This window comes from Borostomias antarcticus, assembly GCF_949987555.1.
Source record: "Borostomias antarcticus genome assembly, chromosome: 21".
Lineage (NCBI taxonomy): Eukaryota > Metazoa > Chordata > Actinopteri > Stomiiformes > Stomiidae > Borostomias > Borostomias antarcticus.
The window spans coordinates 6714195-6734680 of NC_140254.1; the positions used below are offsets into that span (position 1 = coordinate 6714195).

The 20486-nt window shown below is 47.7% G+C and overlaps 1 protein-coding gene across 1 annotated transcript in view; it reads left to right on the plus strand.

Moving 5' to 3' along the window:
• Positions 1–20486, plus strand: part of LOC311323487 (growth factor receptor-bound protein 10-like) — a 48528-nt gene that overhangs the window by 10700 nt on the left and 17342 nt on the right. The window contains exons 3-5 of the mRNA XM_084455726.1: positions 873–963; positions 8624–8882; positions 9592–9715. Of these exons, the coding sequence (XP_084311852.1) occupies positions 873–963; positions 8624–8882; positions 9592–9715 (474 nt within the window). The remainder of the gene's footprint in view (positions 1–872; positions 964–8623; positions 8883–9591; positions 9716–20486) is intronic.

A 20486-nucleotide genomic window follows, 5' to 3' on the forward strand; every position in this document is an offset into this window, starting at 1 on the left:
GGAGCTGTAAATCTTTCCCCGGGCGTTTATGGATGTTTTCGGAGCGCGGAGGGGAGCTGTGTGCGTGCGTGCGTGTGTGTGCATGTCTGTGTTTGTGTGTGTGTGCGTCGGGAGGGGGGGGGGGGGGGTTCGGTGTTGTGTGTGTGTGTGTGTGTGTGTGTGTGTGTGTGTGTGTGTGTGTGTGTGTGTGCGCGTGTGTGTGTATGTGTATGTCTATGTGGTGAGACCTCTGGCAGTGAGCAGTTCCAGGAAGCTGTGCTTCCACGTTCTCTGCTTTCCTGGAAACTTGGAGATTGAAAATGTTTTGGGCTTTTTTTCCCTCCTCCTCCTCCTTCTATTCAGTTGTACTCCAAGGCTGCTTTAAATTAGGGAATGTGTGAGGGACACTGTGTGTGTGTGTATTTTTCTGTGTGTGTGTGTGTGTGCTGGCAGGCATGTAGGAGTTTGTATTTACGTATGTGTGAATGGGGGGAAGGGTGTGTATGTGTGTGTTTGGGGGGGGGGGGCTGGAGAAGTGTGTATCTGTGGAACTGGAGAAGTGTGTGTGTGTGTGTGTGTGTGGGGGGGGGGAGGGCAGAGGTAAGGAGGGCACATGTCATGGTGTCACAAGGTCAAGGTGTCAATCATGTTTGAACCCCAGTGTTAATGTTCCTGGAGAGAAGAGCATCTGTATGTTTGTCAGATATTGTGAAAGGAATATCAAATAATAAAAAACAAGACAATTAAATCAATCTCTTTCCGTCCCTCTCTGTTTCTCTCTCTTATGTCTTTTGAATGCAATTACAACTGAATTAGAGAGAGACTACTTAGACCAAAGAAAAGCAACATCAGATTCTTACCTGACCGTTGTGTCCTGTTTCCCCCTCTGACAGGAAACTGTGGACCGCACTTCCCCTCACAGATCAGATGATCGGATTGGCCCTGCATTTCAACGTTCCACCCATCGTAACTCCCCTCACCAAGGTGTGTAGCTCCTCTCCCTTCCCCTCTCCTCCTCTCCCCTTACCCTTTCCTCTCCTCTCCCCTCCTCTCTCCTCTCCTCCACGCCCCTCTCTCCTCTCCTCACATAATTTCTTCTAAATGGACAGGAATTTACAACCTGGAGTATAGCCATTAATCCACATATTTCTTATATTGAGAATGTAGAATTGGAGATCATATGACGATCTAGACATGCACACACACACACACACACACATACACGCACACACAGATACACAATTTTTATGAAGCTGGAGAGCTTTCATAGATCAGGACATAGCACCCCATCAGCGGCCACACTAGTAGTAAACAATATTATCTCGCTATTAATAATAAGCAGAAATATGTGGCACAGTTCATTGACCTCTCTAAAGCCTTTGATACAGTTGATCATTCTATCCTACTAAACAGACTGAAATAGGCTGAAATAGACTTGGATGCAAATGCATGCTTTCAGGATTACCTATTCAAATAGAACGCAAGCTGTATTAATAGATGAGTTTAAATCTCCCCTTCTGACCCTAAAGAAAGGAGTCCCTCAAGGATCTATTCTTGGTCCCTTACTTTTTAGCATTCAGATAAATGATATTGCTTCTAATCTTTCCAACTGTACAGCTCATTTCTATGCTGATGACACGATACGCTACACAACAGCGCCCACTACTAGTGAAGCCCTTCAGCTACTTCAATCAGCTTTCAATTCCATTTAGATCTGAAACTGGTTCTAAATGCCAGTAAAACTAAATTCATGATCTTCTCCATTAAGAGCCCTGATCCGTTCTGGTGCATCTCACCACTCTACAGAACATGGAAATAGAATGTGTGCAGTTATATAAGCAGGGCTTGACATAAGCACTGGCCTGCTGGCCCGGTGCCGCCTTGAACACCTCCGGGCCAGTAATTAACACTTTTCAATGGCCCGCTCTGGCCAGTGCAAATATAACTTTGAGATCATATATATCTATATATATCTATATATTTTAGATATACAAGCCTACAATTGTCTTCCCATAATAAAACACATTTTTGAGAGATTCGACTACGAATCGTTTTTGGAGAATAGGCAGGCGCCGCGGCTGCAGTCACGTTCCACAAACAAGGCTGAGAGCAATGATCACGGGTGAGTTCAGCCCCAACAAAACGTTTTTTTTTACGATGCTTTCCAGGTTGAACCTCACGTTTTCCCAGTGTTACCCAATCAGCAGAGTGTTCCAACACACCACCATTTAACATTTTCTACATTTTGTCGGGGCTTAAGTTCAACTCGCCCCAGGTGTAAGCTTTGCATGATAAAAAAACAAACCTCCGAGCTTTTACTCTGATTGGCTGTGGTAACTAGGGCTGGGATAAATGATTATTTTGGTAATCGACTAATCTAACGATAATTTTTTCGATTAGTCACGATTAGTCATTTGTTCCGGTCATGCCTTGAATCTCTGTTTTCTGTAGGCACTGCTCCTCCTCCGGCCTCTAGCTAGAATATTCCTTCAATAATTAACTTATTTGGTTATCTTATCTACAATCGACACATCCATGAATTGTGTTTAACTTTTAACCATTAAATGCAATATAAATGATCCCTTTTTACTATTTTCAGTCATGATATTTGATATTTATCATAATATTCCTATTCCTAAGTTCAGTTTTTGTGACATTGTCACCTCAGAGTGGGTGTTAACGTAGCCCCTTCCTAGCATTCTCTAGGAGGCACCACGAGACGTTTGTTTTGCAAGCTTTACCATAGGCTACACTTCACTAACGTAGCCTACATGGCTGTCTCCCGGCATTCAAACCAGAGTTGACTTTCAAGGAGTGTAACTAGTCTGTATGATATCTGGCTAAATAAAATGAATAATACACCAGACCAGACCATAATAATACACAACTAAAAGGCCAATGTATGTATGCGTTACGTTACGATACGTTAGATAGTTAGCTACCCGTCTATGCTGCTGTAACGTTAGGCCGGATTCATAGTCGACGCAAACTACATAAGCGCAAGCACCGCAAGCTTCGCAAGGCCACGCAAGATCTTGTTGCGTCCTTGCTTTTGTCATGCCGAAATTTGTCACTTGATGCAAGCAATAGTGTAATTCCTTGCATTTCCACAAATCAAAACAGAACACAAACTCTCGAGTCATGTTGGAGCTTGTGTTCACAACGTAGCTTGCATTGTTTACGTCGACTAGCTGGCTTGGAATGGACACTCAGCTGCAGAGCTACTGAGACATATAACAACATAGCCTACTACCTGCAGCATGTAGTACAGGACAAACTAAGCTAGTAATGTTTGAAAGATAAAGAGGCATATAACTAAACTCACCCATCCTCTGAAGAAATAGCCCCCGTATGTTTCCTGTTCAAGTGCTCCCGCATTGTGGTGCTGCTGATATCCAACTGGTTTTTACATTTTACACGTTTGCATCGCACCGTCTCTTGTTTTCACTGAAGTACTCCCACACTTTTGATACGTTAGGTCGCACCTTTTTCTTCACGTCTTCACCCTCATTTTCTGTCTGTTCGGCATTAACATTAGCTAGTCGTTTTTTCACCACCAGCGCTCATCATTAATGTTAGGTAGCCTACCTATTTCGCACCAGGATCTTGCTCTGGTTGACAACCACGTTGCTTCTTGTTGATACTTTCTTCTTCTCGGTCTTAAATTAACAGTTGAGGCAGAATCGAAGCCATACTGCCTCCAGTATTTACTGTGGCGGCCCGTGTATTTACAGGTAGCACTACCTAACTAGGTAGCTAATGTGTTGAGTGCCAGTGAAAAAAGGACTTGAGAAATGAGAGTGAAGTAGAGAAAAAGGCACGACCTAGACTTAAAAAATGTGTGGGAGTACTCCACCCAAGACAAACCCAAAAGGATGTTGCGATGCAAACTATACAAAAACGAGTGAGCATTGTGTAGCATCAGTTAGCATCGTGTACTTTTGAACTTGTCACAGAACCGACTTCATCGACGCATACATTTCACGTCGACGAATTCGCATAATTGATGACGTCGACAACGTTGACGAATCGTCCCAGCCCTAGTGGTAACGCACCAGCGCGAGAACTTGAATGTGAGGACAAGCCAGCCGAATACCTTGTACTTAGCCGTTAATCAATAGCCGCTAATAAAATGGTTCTGAATGCACCTGCTGCCGGCCTAAAACCTGGCAAAAAAACAATTGAAAAAAGAATCCACCTTTCATCAGAGGTACTGCGCGATAATGACTAAATTCAACTGTATGTCAAGCCCTGATAAGTATTTAGGCATCTGGCTAGACTATAGACTATCCATCCTTCTGCAAAGCAAAATAAGCTCCCATCCCTTATTCCCCTGCAAACACTTAGTAGTTATTAACTGATACCTATGGGACTGTAGTTTGTAAATGCCATTGATGTTAGTCATTTCCTCATTGTACTTAATAATTATTTTACTCAAGACCCTTGTACTGTCACTGCTTTGCATCTTCATACTGTGCTGCTGTAGGCTATTACTGTAATTGTTGTTTTACACTGCCATTGTTGTCTGGATGCTGTTACTGTTTTCTTTCTTTGATTTTGTTTGTCTTTGTATTTTTCTGTAGTCTGAATTACTATTATCCTATTATACTATTATGTTGTTTGTAAGCTGGGCGCATCTGTAAAAGAGACCTGGTGTCCGTATGTTCTTCCCTGTGTAAATAAAGGCTTTTATCTGTCTGTCTGTCTGTCTGTCTGGCTGTCTGTCTCTCTCTCTCTCTCTCTCTCTCTCTCTCTCTCTGTCTATCTATCTTTAGTGGTGATCTACCCAACCCCCTCCAGATATTCCATAGGGAGTACCTATACCACATATGCCATAATGTCTTCGCTGACACACACGCGCACACGCACACACACACGCACACACAGTTCCTAGAACTCCCTCCTCCTCCTTCCGTTCCTCTCTCCCTGTCTGCCTCCTCCGTCTGTCTGGGTGGACTCTGGCCTCCAGATGGGGAGGTTCCAGAGGAGGGATGCCTTGCCATTTTTCTGCGGCGCTCAGCATTTTTTTTTTAATGTTTTTTTTATTTATTTTTTTGCACTCTGTCCGACACTGTAAAAAATAAAAATAAATCCTGATGTGATCGGGCCGGAATCCTGGGAATCCGTCGGGGGGGCATCTGGTATCCGTGGTAACCGATGGCCACGGAAAGTAAATAGACAATCCGGGTCAGGCTTAGTTAAGGCAGGTCTGCAGACCGAAACCCAGCTACGGAGCACACACTATGTACTGTAGCAGGCCTGCTGGTCACAGCTGCATATTGTGTGTAACAGTGTGTGAGTGTCTATAGAAGGGTGTGTGTGTGTGTGTATTTAGTGGTGTGTGAGTGTGTATAGCTGTGTGAATTTCAACTCAACTCAAATTTTATTTCTAAAGCACATTTAAAACAACCAAGGTTGACCAAAGTGCTGTACAGCTCCAGAGCAACAAACACTACAATACATCATACACCAATTTGTATAGGTGTGAGTGAGTGTGTAAGCAGTGTGTGTGTACAGCTGTGTGAGTGTGTATAGAAGTGTGTGTGTATATACAGTAGCGTAGCAGTGTGTGTGTGTATAGCAGTGTGTGTGTGTATAGCAGTGTGTGTGTGTGTGTATAGCAGTGTGTGTCTGTGCGTGTGTGTATAGCTGTGTGAGTGTGTATAGCAGTGTGAGTGTGTATAGCCGCGTGAGTGTGTGTATAGCTGTGTGAGCGTGTATAGTGGTGTGTGTATAGCTGTGTGAGTGTGTATAGTGGTGTGTGTGTATAGCTGTGTGTGTGTGTATAGTGGTGTGTGTGTATAGCTGTGTGAGTGTGTATAGCAGTCTACTCTATGGACGTCAGCCTCTGTCAAAGTCAAATGGCTACTCTTTCAACCTGACTCAGCGCAATAGGCCTCAACCATTCTACACCCACACTTCTGACATACACACACATCTACACGCACACATCAGACACACACAGTATATTTAGACACCCCTGTCTCGGATTTCGAAGATTCCTACTCTGCTCTACTCTACTCTGCTATCTATCTCTCTCTCTCTACTCTGCGGTACTCTAGTCTGCTCTACTCTGCTCTACTGTACTCTACTATCTATCTTTCATCTATATCTATCTCTCTCTCTCTAATTTGCGGTACTCTAGTCTGCTCTTCTATATTCTGCTCTACTCTGCTCTGCTCTACTCTGCTCTACTCTACAATAGTCTGCTCTACTCTGCTCTGCTCTATTCTACAATAGTCTGCTCTGCTCTACAATAGTCTACTCTGTTCTATTCTACTCTGCTCTACAATAGTCTACTCTGCTCTATTCTGCTCTACTCTAGTCTACAATAGTCTACTCTGCTCTACAATAGTCTACTCTGCTCTATTCTGTTCTACTCTGCTCTACAGTAGTCTACTCTGCTCTGCTCTACAATAGTCTACTCTGCTCTGCTCTACAATAGTCTACTCTGCTCTGCTCTGCTCTACAATAGTCTACTCTGCTCTGCTCTACAATAGTCTACTCTGTTCTATTCTGCTCTACTCTGCTCTACAATAGTCTACTCTGCTCTACAATAGTCTACTGTAGTCTTTTCTCCTGTGCTGCGCTGTCTGGGACCAGTCAGGAGTGACAGGAACGTCTGGAATGTACTGTAACTGTTCCTTCATTATGGCCCTCTGGACAGAGTAATAAGAACCATCTTTACACCATGTCCATCTCTCTCTCTCTCTCTCTCTCTCTCTCTCTCTCTCTCCGCGATTTGTAAGGTGGGGACAGAAGGGCTTTATTTGTTTGTGAGCTTGTGCTGTAAGGTGCTATTGTGGCTGTGGGTGTGTGTGTGTGGGGGGTTGTTGGGGTTGTTGTGGGTGTGTTTTTTTTTAAGATAACTGCTTGGTCTTAATTTGGGTGGTGTTTAGTGTTTTGTAATGATGTCTCAATAAAGAGCATCAAAAGTCTCTCTCACTCTCCCCACCTCCCCCCTTCTCTCTTCGTCTCCCCCCCTCTTTTTTCTCTCTGAATCTCGCTCCTTCTCTCATTTCTCTCTCAATCTCTCATTTTTTTCTCTCAATCTCTCTCTTTCCATCTTTGTATACCTCTCCTTGTTTCAGACTCAGTTTAAAGGGCCGTTATTGGCATGGGACACATTTTACATTGCTAAAGCAAATGAAAAAAGAAAAAATATTGTTTAAATGAATAATAATTGTTTAAAACAAAACAACAGACCCATATTAAGAGTTTCAAAGAAATAGAGCTATTTCAAATAGTATGTACAAAGTACGAAGGGCAAGGGAAAAGCAAACAGATCAACGCTGTGTCCTTTCTCTCTCTCTCTCTCTCTCTCTCTCTCTTTCTCTGTCCTCATTTGTACTCTATCTTTCATCTCCTCCGTTGGCCTGGTCTGTCCTGTGCTTGAACCCTCGGTCCCACATGACCTGCTTTCCCAGACTGGCCCCACGCTCCCAGGGCCGGCTGAACCTCCATCAGACCCCGCACTGTGTGCCGGGCCCCACAGCTGCAAGGGGGCCCCAACAGGTGTAAATATATATATATATATATATATATATAACCGAACACAAACTCTTGATTACTGTTTATGGACATCATCATTCGCTTATACGGTTACTTTGTATGACACGGTCGGTGAGCCCTCTCTTGTGTGTCTGTCTGTGTGTGTGTGTGTGTGTGTCTGTCTGTCTGTCTGTCTGTCTGTCTGTCTGTGTCTGTCTGTCTGTCTGTCTGTCTTAAGCGGCTAACCTTTTCCTTTGATGTACTGTGTGTGTGTGTGTGTGTGTGTGTGTGTGTGTGTGTGTGTGGTGTGTGTGTGTGTGTGTGTGTGTGGTGTCCTACTTTCTGGTTTTCACCACCATGTAGTACCATGTACGAGTGGGTGAGAGTGTTCCCAGCGCTCTGTGGTCTCCTCTGTCAGGAATGTTAGGAATTCTGTGTGGCGGGTGGGACGCACATGGCCAAGACTGGAACATACACACACAAACGCACTCACTCACAGCCAAGAACAGACTATGAATCAGGGAAGATCACCTCAGTTCAGGGGGCACTGGAGGGCGGGGGGGGGGGGGGGGGTAGCGGGGGGGGGGGGTAGCAGGCTGAATGAGGCGTGCTGGGCTCTGATCTGCTCTGCTGTGCTCTACTTCTCCTCACTTCCCTCCTGGTGACCTCTGCTGGTGGAGTGAAGCGTCGCAGCACGTGTGTTCACAATCAGAATTCACTTTTATTGCGCAATTTTCCAACACATTAGGAATTTGCTTTCCGTCGTGGTGGACATTGGACAGGGTGCAGGGACGAGACAGGACAGTGCAAAGAGCGAGTGCAAAATGCTAGGCGTGATGTGTGATTGCTGTGCGTCCTACTGTATACAGTACATACAGTGGTCATGTGCAAGTGTGTCTTGACGGTGGTGGGGTCCATGGTTGGGGGGGGGTCAGAGGGGAACACAAGCCTTGTTGAAGAGGCCGATGGCCGCCAGGAAGAAGCTGCCTCCGTGGCTTGCGGACGCGGCCTCCTGCCTGAGTGATCTGACTCCATGTAACTCTCTCTCTCTCTCCTTTTCTCTCTCTCTCCCACCATGACCCTCTCTCTCCTCCTCTCTCTCTGTTCCTCTCTCTCTCTCTCTCTCTCTTTCTCTTTCTCTCTCTCTCTCCAGATGATGATGTGGATCTGGAGGCCCTGGTCAATGACATGAACTCCTCCATGGACAGCGTCTACTCCACCTGCGGCTCCTCCTCCGGCACGGAGACCGCCCCCCTGCTGCACAACGGCCACGCCCCACAGCACCAGGGCCACGCCCACCAGCACCATGCGCCCGCCCCTCAGACACACGGGCGCGGCCAGCCCCCCCAGCGGCCCGCCCCGCCCCTGCCGCCCTCCTGCCGATCCCAGCCAATGCACATTCAGGCTGTCAGGTAACACACACACACACACACTCTCACCCCCCATCTTTGTAGTTCTAGCCAAGTTAGCAATACCAGTTGATAGCAACACGTGTTATTTTGCACATGGTTTGACCGTGGTGTGATGGTTGGTGCCAGACCTGGTGGTTCTAGCATCTCAGAAACAAATGCCCTCCTGGGATTTTCGGCAGTGTTCAGAGTTTACAGGGAATGGTGAGATAAACAAAAAACATCCAGAGAGCAGCAGTTCTGTGCGCGAAAAAACGGATTGTTAATGAGAGAGGTCAGAGAAGAATGGCCAGATTCGTCCAAGCTAACAGAAAGGCTGCAAATGTTCAAATAACAGCTGTTTACAACAGAGGTGTGCAGAAGCGCACCTTTGAATCCGTGCCACAAAGAATTCAGGCTGTTATGGAGTCAAAAGGGGGTCCTACCTGGTACTAGATTAGGTAGGCCTCTTTATTAGGCACGCCTAGTACCTAATAAAGTGACCACTGAGTGTAGATAACCAATAACTGCTGAGCGTCGTTCACACAGCACGTCGGTGCCATCATGACCCCTTAATAAACAATTCTAGAACTGTTAACGAGGCGGGAACTGTTCAGATAAGGTTTTCAAAAACTAAAACTAGCGACTAGCGCCTGGCTGTGGCGGGCGTCTGGTGAAAGCAGGCCTGGCTGTGTGTGGAACTCACCGCGTGTGTTTTTGTCCCCCCCTGCAGGCGGCTGCAGGAAGAGCAGCAGATGCGGCCCTCCTCCCTCCCGGCCATCCCCAACCCCTTCCCTGAGCTCTGCAGCCCCACGGGATCTCCCATCCTCAGCCCCACCCAGACCTCCGACAACCATGTACGTACACACACACACACACACACATACACACACACACACACACACCCACCCATCCTCAGCCCCACCCAGACCCCCGACAACCATGTACGTACACACACACACACAAACACACACACACCCATCCTCAGCCCCACCCAGACCTCTGACAACCATGTACGTACACACACACACACACACACACACACACACACACACACACACACACACACACACCCATCCTCAGCCCCACCCAGACCTCCGACAACCATGTACGTACACACACACACACACACACACACACACACCCATCCTCAGCCCCATCCAGACCTCTGACAACCATGTACGTACACACACACACACGCACACACACACACACACACACACACACACACACACACACACACACACACCCCATCCTCAGCCCCATCCAGACCTCCGACAACCATGTACGTGCACACACACGCACACACACGCACGCACACACACGCACACACACACACACACACGCACACACACACACACACACTTTATGACAAGAAAAAGAAAGGCATTTTGTGTGTGTGTGTGTGTGTGGTAAGGAACTCTTATTTATTGTGGTTTGTGTCTGTATTGTATCTGAATCAGCTGAGTGGGCTGTTATGTTCTGCAGTACAGTTGTGTGTGTACGTGTGGGTCTGTGTGCGTGTGCGTGTGTGTGTGTGTGTGTGCGTGTGCGTGCAGGGACCGTGTGTTATCTTTGGCCCAGCATTGCCTCTCCTACTATTACACAACAGTTCAACCTCGGGCTATCTCTATCTGTGTGTGTTAGAGTGGAAGCGTGCCTATCAATCTTCCTCTCTCTCTCTCACGCACACACACACACACACACACACAAACACACTAAGGAATACACATGCTCAGCCCCATCCAGACCTCAGACAACCATGTGTAAGCACACACGCACACACACTCAGGAACACACACACACACACACACATGCCGAGCCCCATCCAGACCTTAGACAACCATGTAAGTACACACACACACACTCAGGAACACAAACACACAGACTCACACACACATGCTGAGCCCCATCCAGACCTCAGACAATCATGTAAGTACACACACACACACACACAGGGGCGTCGGCGGGTGTTGTGTACGGGGGCGAGCCGTCTCTACAGGATGCTCCCCGTCTTCCTCCCGGGGCGTTGGAGAGGTAGAAGGTTCCGGAGCGTCTGGGTATCAGAGCTCTCTGAACCCTCCGCATCCGTTCGCCAGCCTCAACCCCTCCTCATCCCTGGGAGGAGACGGACCACCACTTCCCTTCACACGCTGCCATACTGCTTCTCAGAGCGTGCGTGTGTGTGTGTTGTAGCCCAACCCCCCCCCCCCCCCCCCCTTGCAAATTGTAGCCCTGGCAGGAACGTTCTGTCCCCTCCGGTCATCCGTGATCTCAGGATGCAGCGTCTGAACACACACATGCACGCGCACACACACATACACACACACACACACATGCTCCCTTCAAAACAAGGCATTATTTATACAGTTAGTTGACGACATCTCACTTGCTTTGGGAGGTAGACAGCAGATCCTCACAAGGGGTCTTTTGTGTGTGCGTGTGTGTGTGCATGTGTGTGCGTGTGCATGTGCGTGCGTGTGCGTGTGCGTGTGTGTGTGTGTGTGTGTGTGTGCGCTCGCGTGTGCTAGAGATTGCATCATGTCTCTTCTCCATCTCATGTTCTCTGTTATTGAGGTCCATGTTGTTGTTGTGGTTTCATCTTGTCCGCGGTTGCATTAGCGTCTCCCGTGGCCCGCCGGCCTCCTGTCCTCCGGGCCTGGTCAGAACACACACACTGTACCGTAGGTCCAGTAGGTCCAGTAGGTCCTGTAGGTCCAGTAGGTCCAGTAGGTCTAGTAGGTCCTGTAGGTCTAGTAGGTCTAGTAGGTCCTGTAGGTCCAGTAGGTCCAGTAGGTCCTGTAGGTCCAGTAGGTCCAGTAGGTCCTGTAGGTCCAGTAGGTCTAGTAGGTCTAGTAGGTCCTGTAGGTCTAGTAGGTCTAGTAGGTCCTGTAGGTCTAGTAGGTCCAGTAGGTCCAGTAGGTCTAGTAGGTCTAGTAGGTCCAGTAGGTCCTGTAGGTCCAGTAGGTCTAGTAGGTCCTGTAGGTCCAGTAGGTCTAGTAGGTCCTGTAGGTCTAGTAGGTCCAGTAGGTCCAGTAGGTCTAGTAGGTCCAGTAGGTCCAGTAGGTCCAGTAGGTCTAGTAGGTCCTGTAGGTCCAGTAGGTCTAGTAGGTCCTGTAGGTCTAGTAGGTCCAGTAGGTCCAGTAGGTCTAGTAGGTCTAGTAGGTCCAGTAGGTCCAGTAGGTCCTGTAGGTCCAGTAGGTCTAGTAGGTCTAGTAGGTCCAGTAGGTCCAGTAGGTCTAGTAGGTCTAGTAGGTCCAGTAGGTCCAGTAGGTCCTGTAGGTCCAGTAGGTCCTGTAGGTCTAGTAGGTCTAGTAGGTCCAGTAGGTCTAGTAGGTCCTGTAGGTCTAGTAGGTCCAGTAGGTCCAGTAGGTCCAGTAGGTCTAGTAGGTCCAGTAGGTCCTGTAGGTCTAGTAGGTCTAGTAGGTCCAGTAGGTCCAGTAGGTCCAGTAGGTCTAGTAGGTCTAGTAGGTCTAGTAGGTCCAGTAGGTCCTGTAGGTCCAGTAGGTCTAGTAGGTCCAGTAGGTCCAGTAGGTCCAGTAGGTCTAGTAGGTCTAGTAGGTCTAGTAGGTCCAGTAGGTCTAGTAGGTCTAGTAGGTCTAGTAGGTCCAGTAGGTCCAGTAGGTCCAGTAGGTCTAGTAGGTCCAGTAGGTCCAGTAGGTCCTGTAGGTCTAGTAGGTCCAGTAGGTCCAGTAGGTCCAGTAGGTCCTGTAGGTCTAGTAGGTCCAGTAGGTCTAGTAGGTCCAGTAGGTCCAGTACGGCGGCGTCTAGCAGGTCGTCATCATTACCGTCCCGCCCCGTTAGTGTGCTCACGCAGTGGGGTGAGGGGTGAGGTTCACACTTTAATTTCTCTCTCTCTCCCTCTCTCTCTTACATTTTTCTCTCTCTCCCTCTCTCTGTCTCTTTCTCTCCCTCTCTCTCTCTCTCTCTCACACACACACACACACACACACACACACACACGCAGTCCTCTTTGTAGTTATTGTTACAAGGCCACTAAAGGACTGTTTGAATCAGAATCAGTTTAAAGACACTAATACAGTGAGTTTTAGCATGAGCTCCAGACCATGCCAGATTAGCTGAGATGATGGAAGTTGTATAATGCGTTACATCAGTCCTATCTTTAGCTGGGTAAGGGTGGGGGCAGTGTAGTGTTTGTGTCTATGTGTCTGTGTCTGTGTGTGTGTGTGTGTGTGTGTGTGTGTGTGTGTGTGTGTGTGTGTGTGTGTGTGTGAGGGTGGGATTACTTGGCACAAAAGAGGTCTTTAGCAGAGGGCGTAGATGATGGCTTACACAACAATGCAGACAAGAGTTGTAGACATGCCTTGCGGCCTGTGTGTAGGTGTGTGTGTAGGTGTGTGCGTAGGTGTGTGTGTAGGTGTGTGCGTAGGTGTGTGTGTGTGTAGGTGTGTGTGTAGGTGTGTGTGTAGGTGTGTGCGTAGGTGTGTGTGTGTAGGTGTGTGCGGGGGGGGGGGGACTCTTACTATTTATAGTGACATGCCATGGGCCTCCTGTAGACTAGACAAGATTTTTCTCCTTCAACCTCTCCATCCCTCCCTCCCTCCCTCTCTCCCTGCATCCCTCTCTCCATCCCTCCCTCCCTTCCTCCATCCATCCCTCCCTCCCTTCCTCCATCCCTCTCTCCCTCCATCCCTCCCTCTCTCCATCCCTCTCTCTCTCCATCCCTCTCTCTCTCATCCCTCTCTCCCTCCAGCCCGCCCTCCATCCCTCCCTCCCTCCATCCCTCCATCCCTCTCTCCAGCTGGTGATTTGGAATCCGAACATTCTTACCCCTGATCCCATTCTTAGAGTTTTCCAGCTGTGATGCAGCTCTCCTCTCAGCGCCCGGCTTAGTGACAGGACACTCTCGTCTCGGGAGAGACGGTCATCTCCTGCGGCCGTCTGTCTGCACAGGACTGGAGTTTCCCACGCATCCCGGCGTTCGTGGGAAAGGCCCGCCCCTCGCCACGGGACTCAGCGCAGCTTACGCACACTCCCGCCAGCCCCCCGGGGAGAGAGAGATAGCCACCTGTGTCACTGGATGGGCTCTAGTGTCGTGTGTGTGTGTGTGTGTGTGTGTCTTGTAGTGTTTGCTACACTGCATAGCATAACTGTTTGTGACATGCGCAGTTAGAAGGCGGGAGTGAGACATGAGCCTGGGAGAACAACGGCTGTATGTATGGCGACATGCTTTTCATAGATAAACGTCCAGTCCTGATTACAGTTGTCCGCGAGTCTTTATTTAATACAGAGACATAGAACATCGCATGTCTGTGTGTGTGCGTGTGTGTCTGTGTCTGTCTGTGTCTGTCTGTGTGTGTGTGTGTGCGCACGCATGTGTGTGTGCGCGTGTGTATGCGTGTGTAATGTAATCTCTATCTTCGAATACGTCCGGGGGGACACTGCTGCCCTTTATAATGTCACACATGTTTTGTAATGTTGAAACCAGGGGTCACTGAATCTCTCTCTTCCCCCTCCCCCGTGAGCGGTCAGCTGACGTGGGTCGACACGCTACGGCCTCCTGACTAGCCGCAGTTAGATCAGGTGCTCTGCTAGTTCTGCTCCACTCTGCTCCTGCTTCCCCTCCCTGTTTCCGCTACAGGATGTAGACTGCTACCATACAGAATATAGACTGCTACCATACAGGATGTAGACTGCTACCATACAGGATGTAGACTGCTACCATACAGGATATAGACTGCTACCATACAGGATGTAGACTGCTACCATACAGGATGTAGACTGCTACCATACAGGATGTAGACTGCTACCATACAGGATATAGACTGCTACCATACAGGATATAGACCGCTACCATACAGATTGTAGACTGCTACCATACAGGATATAGACTGCTACCATACAGGATGTAGACTGCTACCATACAGGATAAAGAGTCAGTGATGGAGAGAGTCAGTAACAGTAAACTGCCTACGTCATGGGCTGACTGCTGTGCTTGTGTTGTTATGCAGAGCTACATTCACTCTGGTTGTTATCATTAGAAAAAGGTCTGTGTCTCACTGTTAACCGAATTCCTATCCTGGATGCTTTTTGCTTTCCTGACTGACGCCATTTAGTGGATGTGGTTTTCTAAAAATTGCACTCTTCAGTGTGTCAGTGTTGTGTGTGTAATTGTGTGTACTTATGTGTGTGTGTGTTAGAGGTGTTCTTGGGTCTAAAATGTGGACCCGAAACCGAGATGGACCCGAGACATTCGTTCCGAGATCCGACTAAATCCGATAATTTTTTTTAAATATGTATACCGGACCCGATTTTGTCCGAGAGCAGGATTAGGACAGAGACCCGAGTCGGATCGGGTATTTTACGGATCCGACAGGCAGTAGGCCTAGTAGCAAGTAGCAGTAGCATTAATTGCTTAGGCTGTCACGGCTGTTGGCTTGCATGCAGTTGCATCACAGTTTGATGGAATTGCGATTTATCCTCTCAATCTTGACAGGATCAATCGCTGTTTTGTCAGGCTGTGATGTGGCAGCATGGAAATGAAACGGCCGTAAATAAATAAGGCTACACAAAGCTGCCACTAGGTTTGACATCTTTATATTAATTTTCTTTCAGCTTATTTGTCACAAGGTAGGCTACTGGTGGTGGCTGCCGTGTCTCCGCTCACGTCGCGCCCGCGGTCTCACTGAATTCGCGTAATGCGTTTCTCTCGGGTATTACGCATAATGACAAACAGACCCGGGACCCGAGGTAATAGAATCGGATCCCCCCGAACCCAATTGACCATAATAAAAGCGTGGAAATGTGAGACACAGACACACGCACCTGTGAAGACCTCTAGTGTGTGTGTGTTTAAATGTACATACATGTGCACATACACTCTCAATAAATCAACTCAGTGATACACATGCGCGCTGCTGAAGTGTTTCATGGTTACATTACATATTTATTTTTATCCACCCTTAGACACTTGTGTGTTTGTGTGGAACCCCTATCAAGGACACGGCCATTGGTCATGCATTGTCAGCCATGTTTTCACAATGAATGAATGAATGTCATCCAGTCACAAGAATATATGATTTATTTATAAATCATATGTTTGTAAATCATGTTTAATTATATAAACTAGAAATTGTGTTCAGAGAGGACAGACCTCTGCTCATGAAGGCATTTCATGGCTCTGTGCGCGAGCATGTGTATGCTAGCAGAACACGTTTGGTGTTGCTGCATTCGTTAGGTCGAGAGCTTTATGTCAGTCTAAACCCTGTGTCTCTGTGACCTTCCCATGTCGAGATATAGCCGCTGCGATTCCCCCTATTGACAATGAATGAGGGGAATTTCCAGAAAATGAATGGAGGTGAATGGCCGGCCCTGATTGGTCGGCTCGTGGACCCACCGTGATTCGAATCTGCTCCAAAATTGAATGGCTTCTACAGTAGGTTGGTCCATGCTACGCCTCTCCACCGAGGTTCATGAAAATCAGTCTGGTAAGTTAAAACAAAATATGAATGGAGATGAATGGACAAACCAGGAAACGGCTCGTGGACCCACCCCGTGATTCAAACCCGCTCCAAAATGTAATGGCTTCTACATTGACCCATGCTACACCCTTCCACGAGTTTCGTGAACAGCGCTCTAGTAGTTTACGAGTAATCCTGATAACAGACGAACAAACCAACGATCGGCGACAGCGAGAACTTCTGTGAAAAAACGCTGATATTCGTGGACACCGACGAGAAGACTCATTGGTCCGCGCAGACAGTGGGCTGTGCGGAAGAGGCTGTTCTAATGCAGCTGGATTTGAAAGGTAGCGCGCTGGCTCCGCCCCTATGGCCATGCTTTGTGGTGTTTTTCTCCTGACGAGGGTGGATGTAATCACCTGTTTGCGTTGTGAGGGGAGGACCGCGCGCTGCTTAGATTGAGTCACTCTTGTCACTTGACTGAATTTGTGACTTGACAGCCTCTAATTAAACTTCTGGTTCATTTCTGCTTGTTTGACATTCATTCATTGTGAAAACATGGCTGACATCGCAGGCCGGAATGCTCTAAAGTGAGCGAGTGTGCGTGCGTGCGTGCGTGCGTGCGTGCGTGCGTGCATGTTTAAGCGTCTGCTCTTCAGTATTAGTTAAGGACTCTATTGAGTTTGAGTTGGAACCGTTGCCTGGTTGGGATTCTTTACAAAGTTAAGACCACGAGTGTGTGGGTGTGTGTTTCTGTGTGTGTGTGTGTGTGTGTGTATTAATAGTGCGTCTGACACGGCTCGCACTGCAGTAACTTTATTTAGCAGAGTTATTATGGCGATGACTCCAGCTCCCTTCACTTCTGAAAAAGACTGTCACACACACACAAACACACACCCACATACGCACGCACGCACACACGCACAGAGCCCCTCCATGGCGCCGGCATGTTGAGAGACCGTGTGAAAGGCTACGAGGCCCAGCTAGACTAATGCACCTAATGTGGATTCATCAGGGTTTGGCTCTGACGTGCAGCCAGACCGGCTCACACACTCCGTTCTTTCTGCCTGCCCGTTCAGCCGGAGCAAATACGTCTAGACGTCTTCATCAGTCTCCGTAGAAGATATGGTCATGTGTCTCTGATGTGAGCTCACACGCACACACGTACTCATGCCCGCTCGCACGTACACAATTTACTTCAAATCAAATCAAAGTTCATTTATATAGCCTGGAGCATGTATACTTTACTGACTTTATTTTGTTGAGGGACACACACGCATGCTCACACACTTCTAGGGACACACGTGCATGCACACAGTTGAATTGTGCTTTAGGGTTGAGTGGAAATCCTATATTTTTTTACACTGTTAAACCTTCCACAAATTTACAGCGGTATACGGTATTACCGACTGATTAAAAATCATATTGTAGGACTTTGAGGGAGTCACCTAGTCCAAATGATGCATTTATGTAGTCTCTGCTGTACCGTTTTACACCACAGGATAGACAAATGGTGTCTGGTTTGCCAAATAATGTCTGGTTTGCCAAATAGTGTCTGGTTTGCCATATAGTGTCTGGTTCCCACCTCGAGGCCTAGTGTTATGACATTGGTACTAAACGGTAGGTCAGGAGTTGGACCAGCTCACTGGCCCCCTGTGGAACCTTCAGCTGAGGGCCCTTCGCGTTGAGGGGCCCCTGAGTTGCTATCACATCAGATCTCCTCTAACAGAGTTCAGTTGGGTCCGGCCACGGTCTCGTCTTGGCTGTGTGTGTGTGTGTGTGTGTGTGTGTTTGTGTGTGTGTGTGCATGTGTGTGTGTGTGTGTGTGTGTGTGTGTGTGTGAGAGAGAGAGAGACGTTCTTATCTTGGCTGTGTGTGTGTGAGACGGTCTTATCTTGACTGTGTGTGTGTGTGTGTGTGTGTGTGTGTGTGTGTGTGTGTGTGTGTGTGAGTGAGAGAGAGAGAGACGGTCTTATCTTGGCTGTGTGTGTGTGTGTGTGTGTGTGTGAGAGACGGTCTTATCTTGGCTGTGTGTGTGTGACGGTCTTATCGTGGCTGTGTGTGTGTGTGTTTGTGTGTGTGTGCGTGTGTGTGTGTGTGACGATCTTATCTTGGCTGTGTGTGTGTGTGTGTGTGTGTGTGACGGTCTCTTCTTGGCTGTGCGGGGGTGATCGTGCCATGTCAGAGTTGGGGCGGGGGGCGGTGTAGAGGAGGGCCTCAGTGGGAGCCTTTGTGGCGGCGCTCCCCACCACGGTGAAATTGAGTTTGGGCCGTCTGCCTCGGTAATCAACTCTGTCTGATCAGGACTGATCAAGCCAGAGACGGCCGTCCTGGAGAGGACAGTCAGCCCGCTCCCGTAGGAGCCTGTGAGCCTGCACACGTGTTCTGAGACTTAGGGTTAAGCTCGGGGTCAAAGGTTAAAAACACCCAAGGCCTCGTCTCTTCTGTTGCCTTCAAGCCCCCTTGTTCTAGGAGCTTCCATGTGGGTGCTTGTGTGTGTGCGCGTGTGTGTTAAGGCTGGGTATTGGCAAGGACCTCATGACACAGACATGATACGTATCACGATGCAAGGGTCACAATATGATTGTATCACAATGCATTACAATACGATACATATTGCGATACTTTGCAATTGATACTTTGTAAATGTGAAAAAAAAACTTGCTCCCTGGAAGTGATCCTGAGGGAATCTAAGGACATTTGAATCCGTTCAAAACATGAATAATGTATCGATGATTGAATTCTAACCATTTTGTATATCTACATGTATTCTCTGTCTTGTTACCTCCGCCCCAGGGGCAAAGCCCCGCAGGGCGGAAGGTAATGTGTTCGCCCCTGTCTGTCTGTCTGTCTGTCTGTCTGTCTGTCTGTCTGTCTGTCTGTGTGTCTGTGTGTGTGTGTGTGTCTGTCTGCATGCGGACAGGATTAAACAAAAACTACCGGCCCGATATTCATGAAACTTGGTGGAGGGGTGCAGCCCAAGGAACTCACCATTAAATTTTGACCATGATTCATTCATAGGTGGCTCTACAGTACCCATATTACTGTAACTTCAGTGTAGTGGGGGATTTAGGTTTCAGTTTCCTCATAGGTGGGCCCATGGGGGCTTGCTTCATGCGCCACTCAGCAACTTTCCTTGGATTGAATGGGCCGCCATCTTTGCATGCCTTATCCACTTCTTATAATACATCCATGATCCAGCCATGATCAGTTATGCTCGCGTCAACAGGCTGGTGTCTATTTACTTTTTCAGCTCGATCCGGAAGGTAGAACGCTAGAGCATGCCTACCATAACTTTTCCGTCCGGCGGATGGAAGATGATGCTGCAGCAGTGATATTTAAATCAGCAATATTTAAATTTCGCCTTGCGCCTGACGAGACTACTGGCTGCAGTGTAGAGAGCGACAAACAAGCTGCTAAAGCTATTGCTGATTATGGTGTTTTGTGCACACAATACCACTTAGTGCGTTATCATCAACTTGCTTGCTAACAAAGGCTAGAGCTACTAGTTAGCTGTTGATAACGAGATCAGCTTTTGCAACTGGAACGCTCACCTCGGGAGTGACCATTGCCAGTTCCCACTCGCACCTCCCGAGACTAATGGAATGCACCATAACGTTATGTTTCTCATTTGTGTGGATAGTTGAAGCGATGCATTCTGTAGGCTACCTCAATAGAGTCTGCTAAATTACCATGTTTAATGCTTTATGTATAATATCTGTTAGTGTGAAGTGTGATGATTTCTGTACAGCCAAGATCGAACCCAGCATGGGCAAGTGAGCGTAAAGGCAATACTGCCAAACAACACAGTGACACCTGTTATATAGACTAGTGTCTCAACTTGCATTCAAACGATAATGTAAACTTCAAGCATTCAAAGTAAACTGCAGACACTTTCAGGCGGATGAAAATAAAGTGCACATTAAAATGATTGACTTCATAGAAAACTATATCTCGCCTATAGACTATAGATTTAACATGTCATTGGCTGTATAACTCCCATCTCAAATGTACATCTTGTAAACTAGTGTCTGCAGACTCTGAACCAGCCCACTCCTCCCTCCACTACTGCTCTGCTTGGCTGTTAATGAATGTGAATGGGAAGAAAACACAAAACTAGCAACGTTTTGGAAATTGGAGAGGAAAGATGTCAAGCAGAAAGAGGAAACTACAGGTGGTGCTACAGTAACCAATTCAAAAAGCCAGT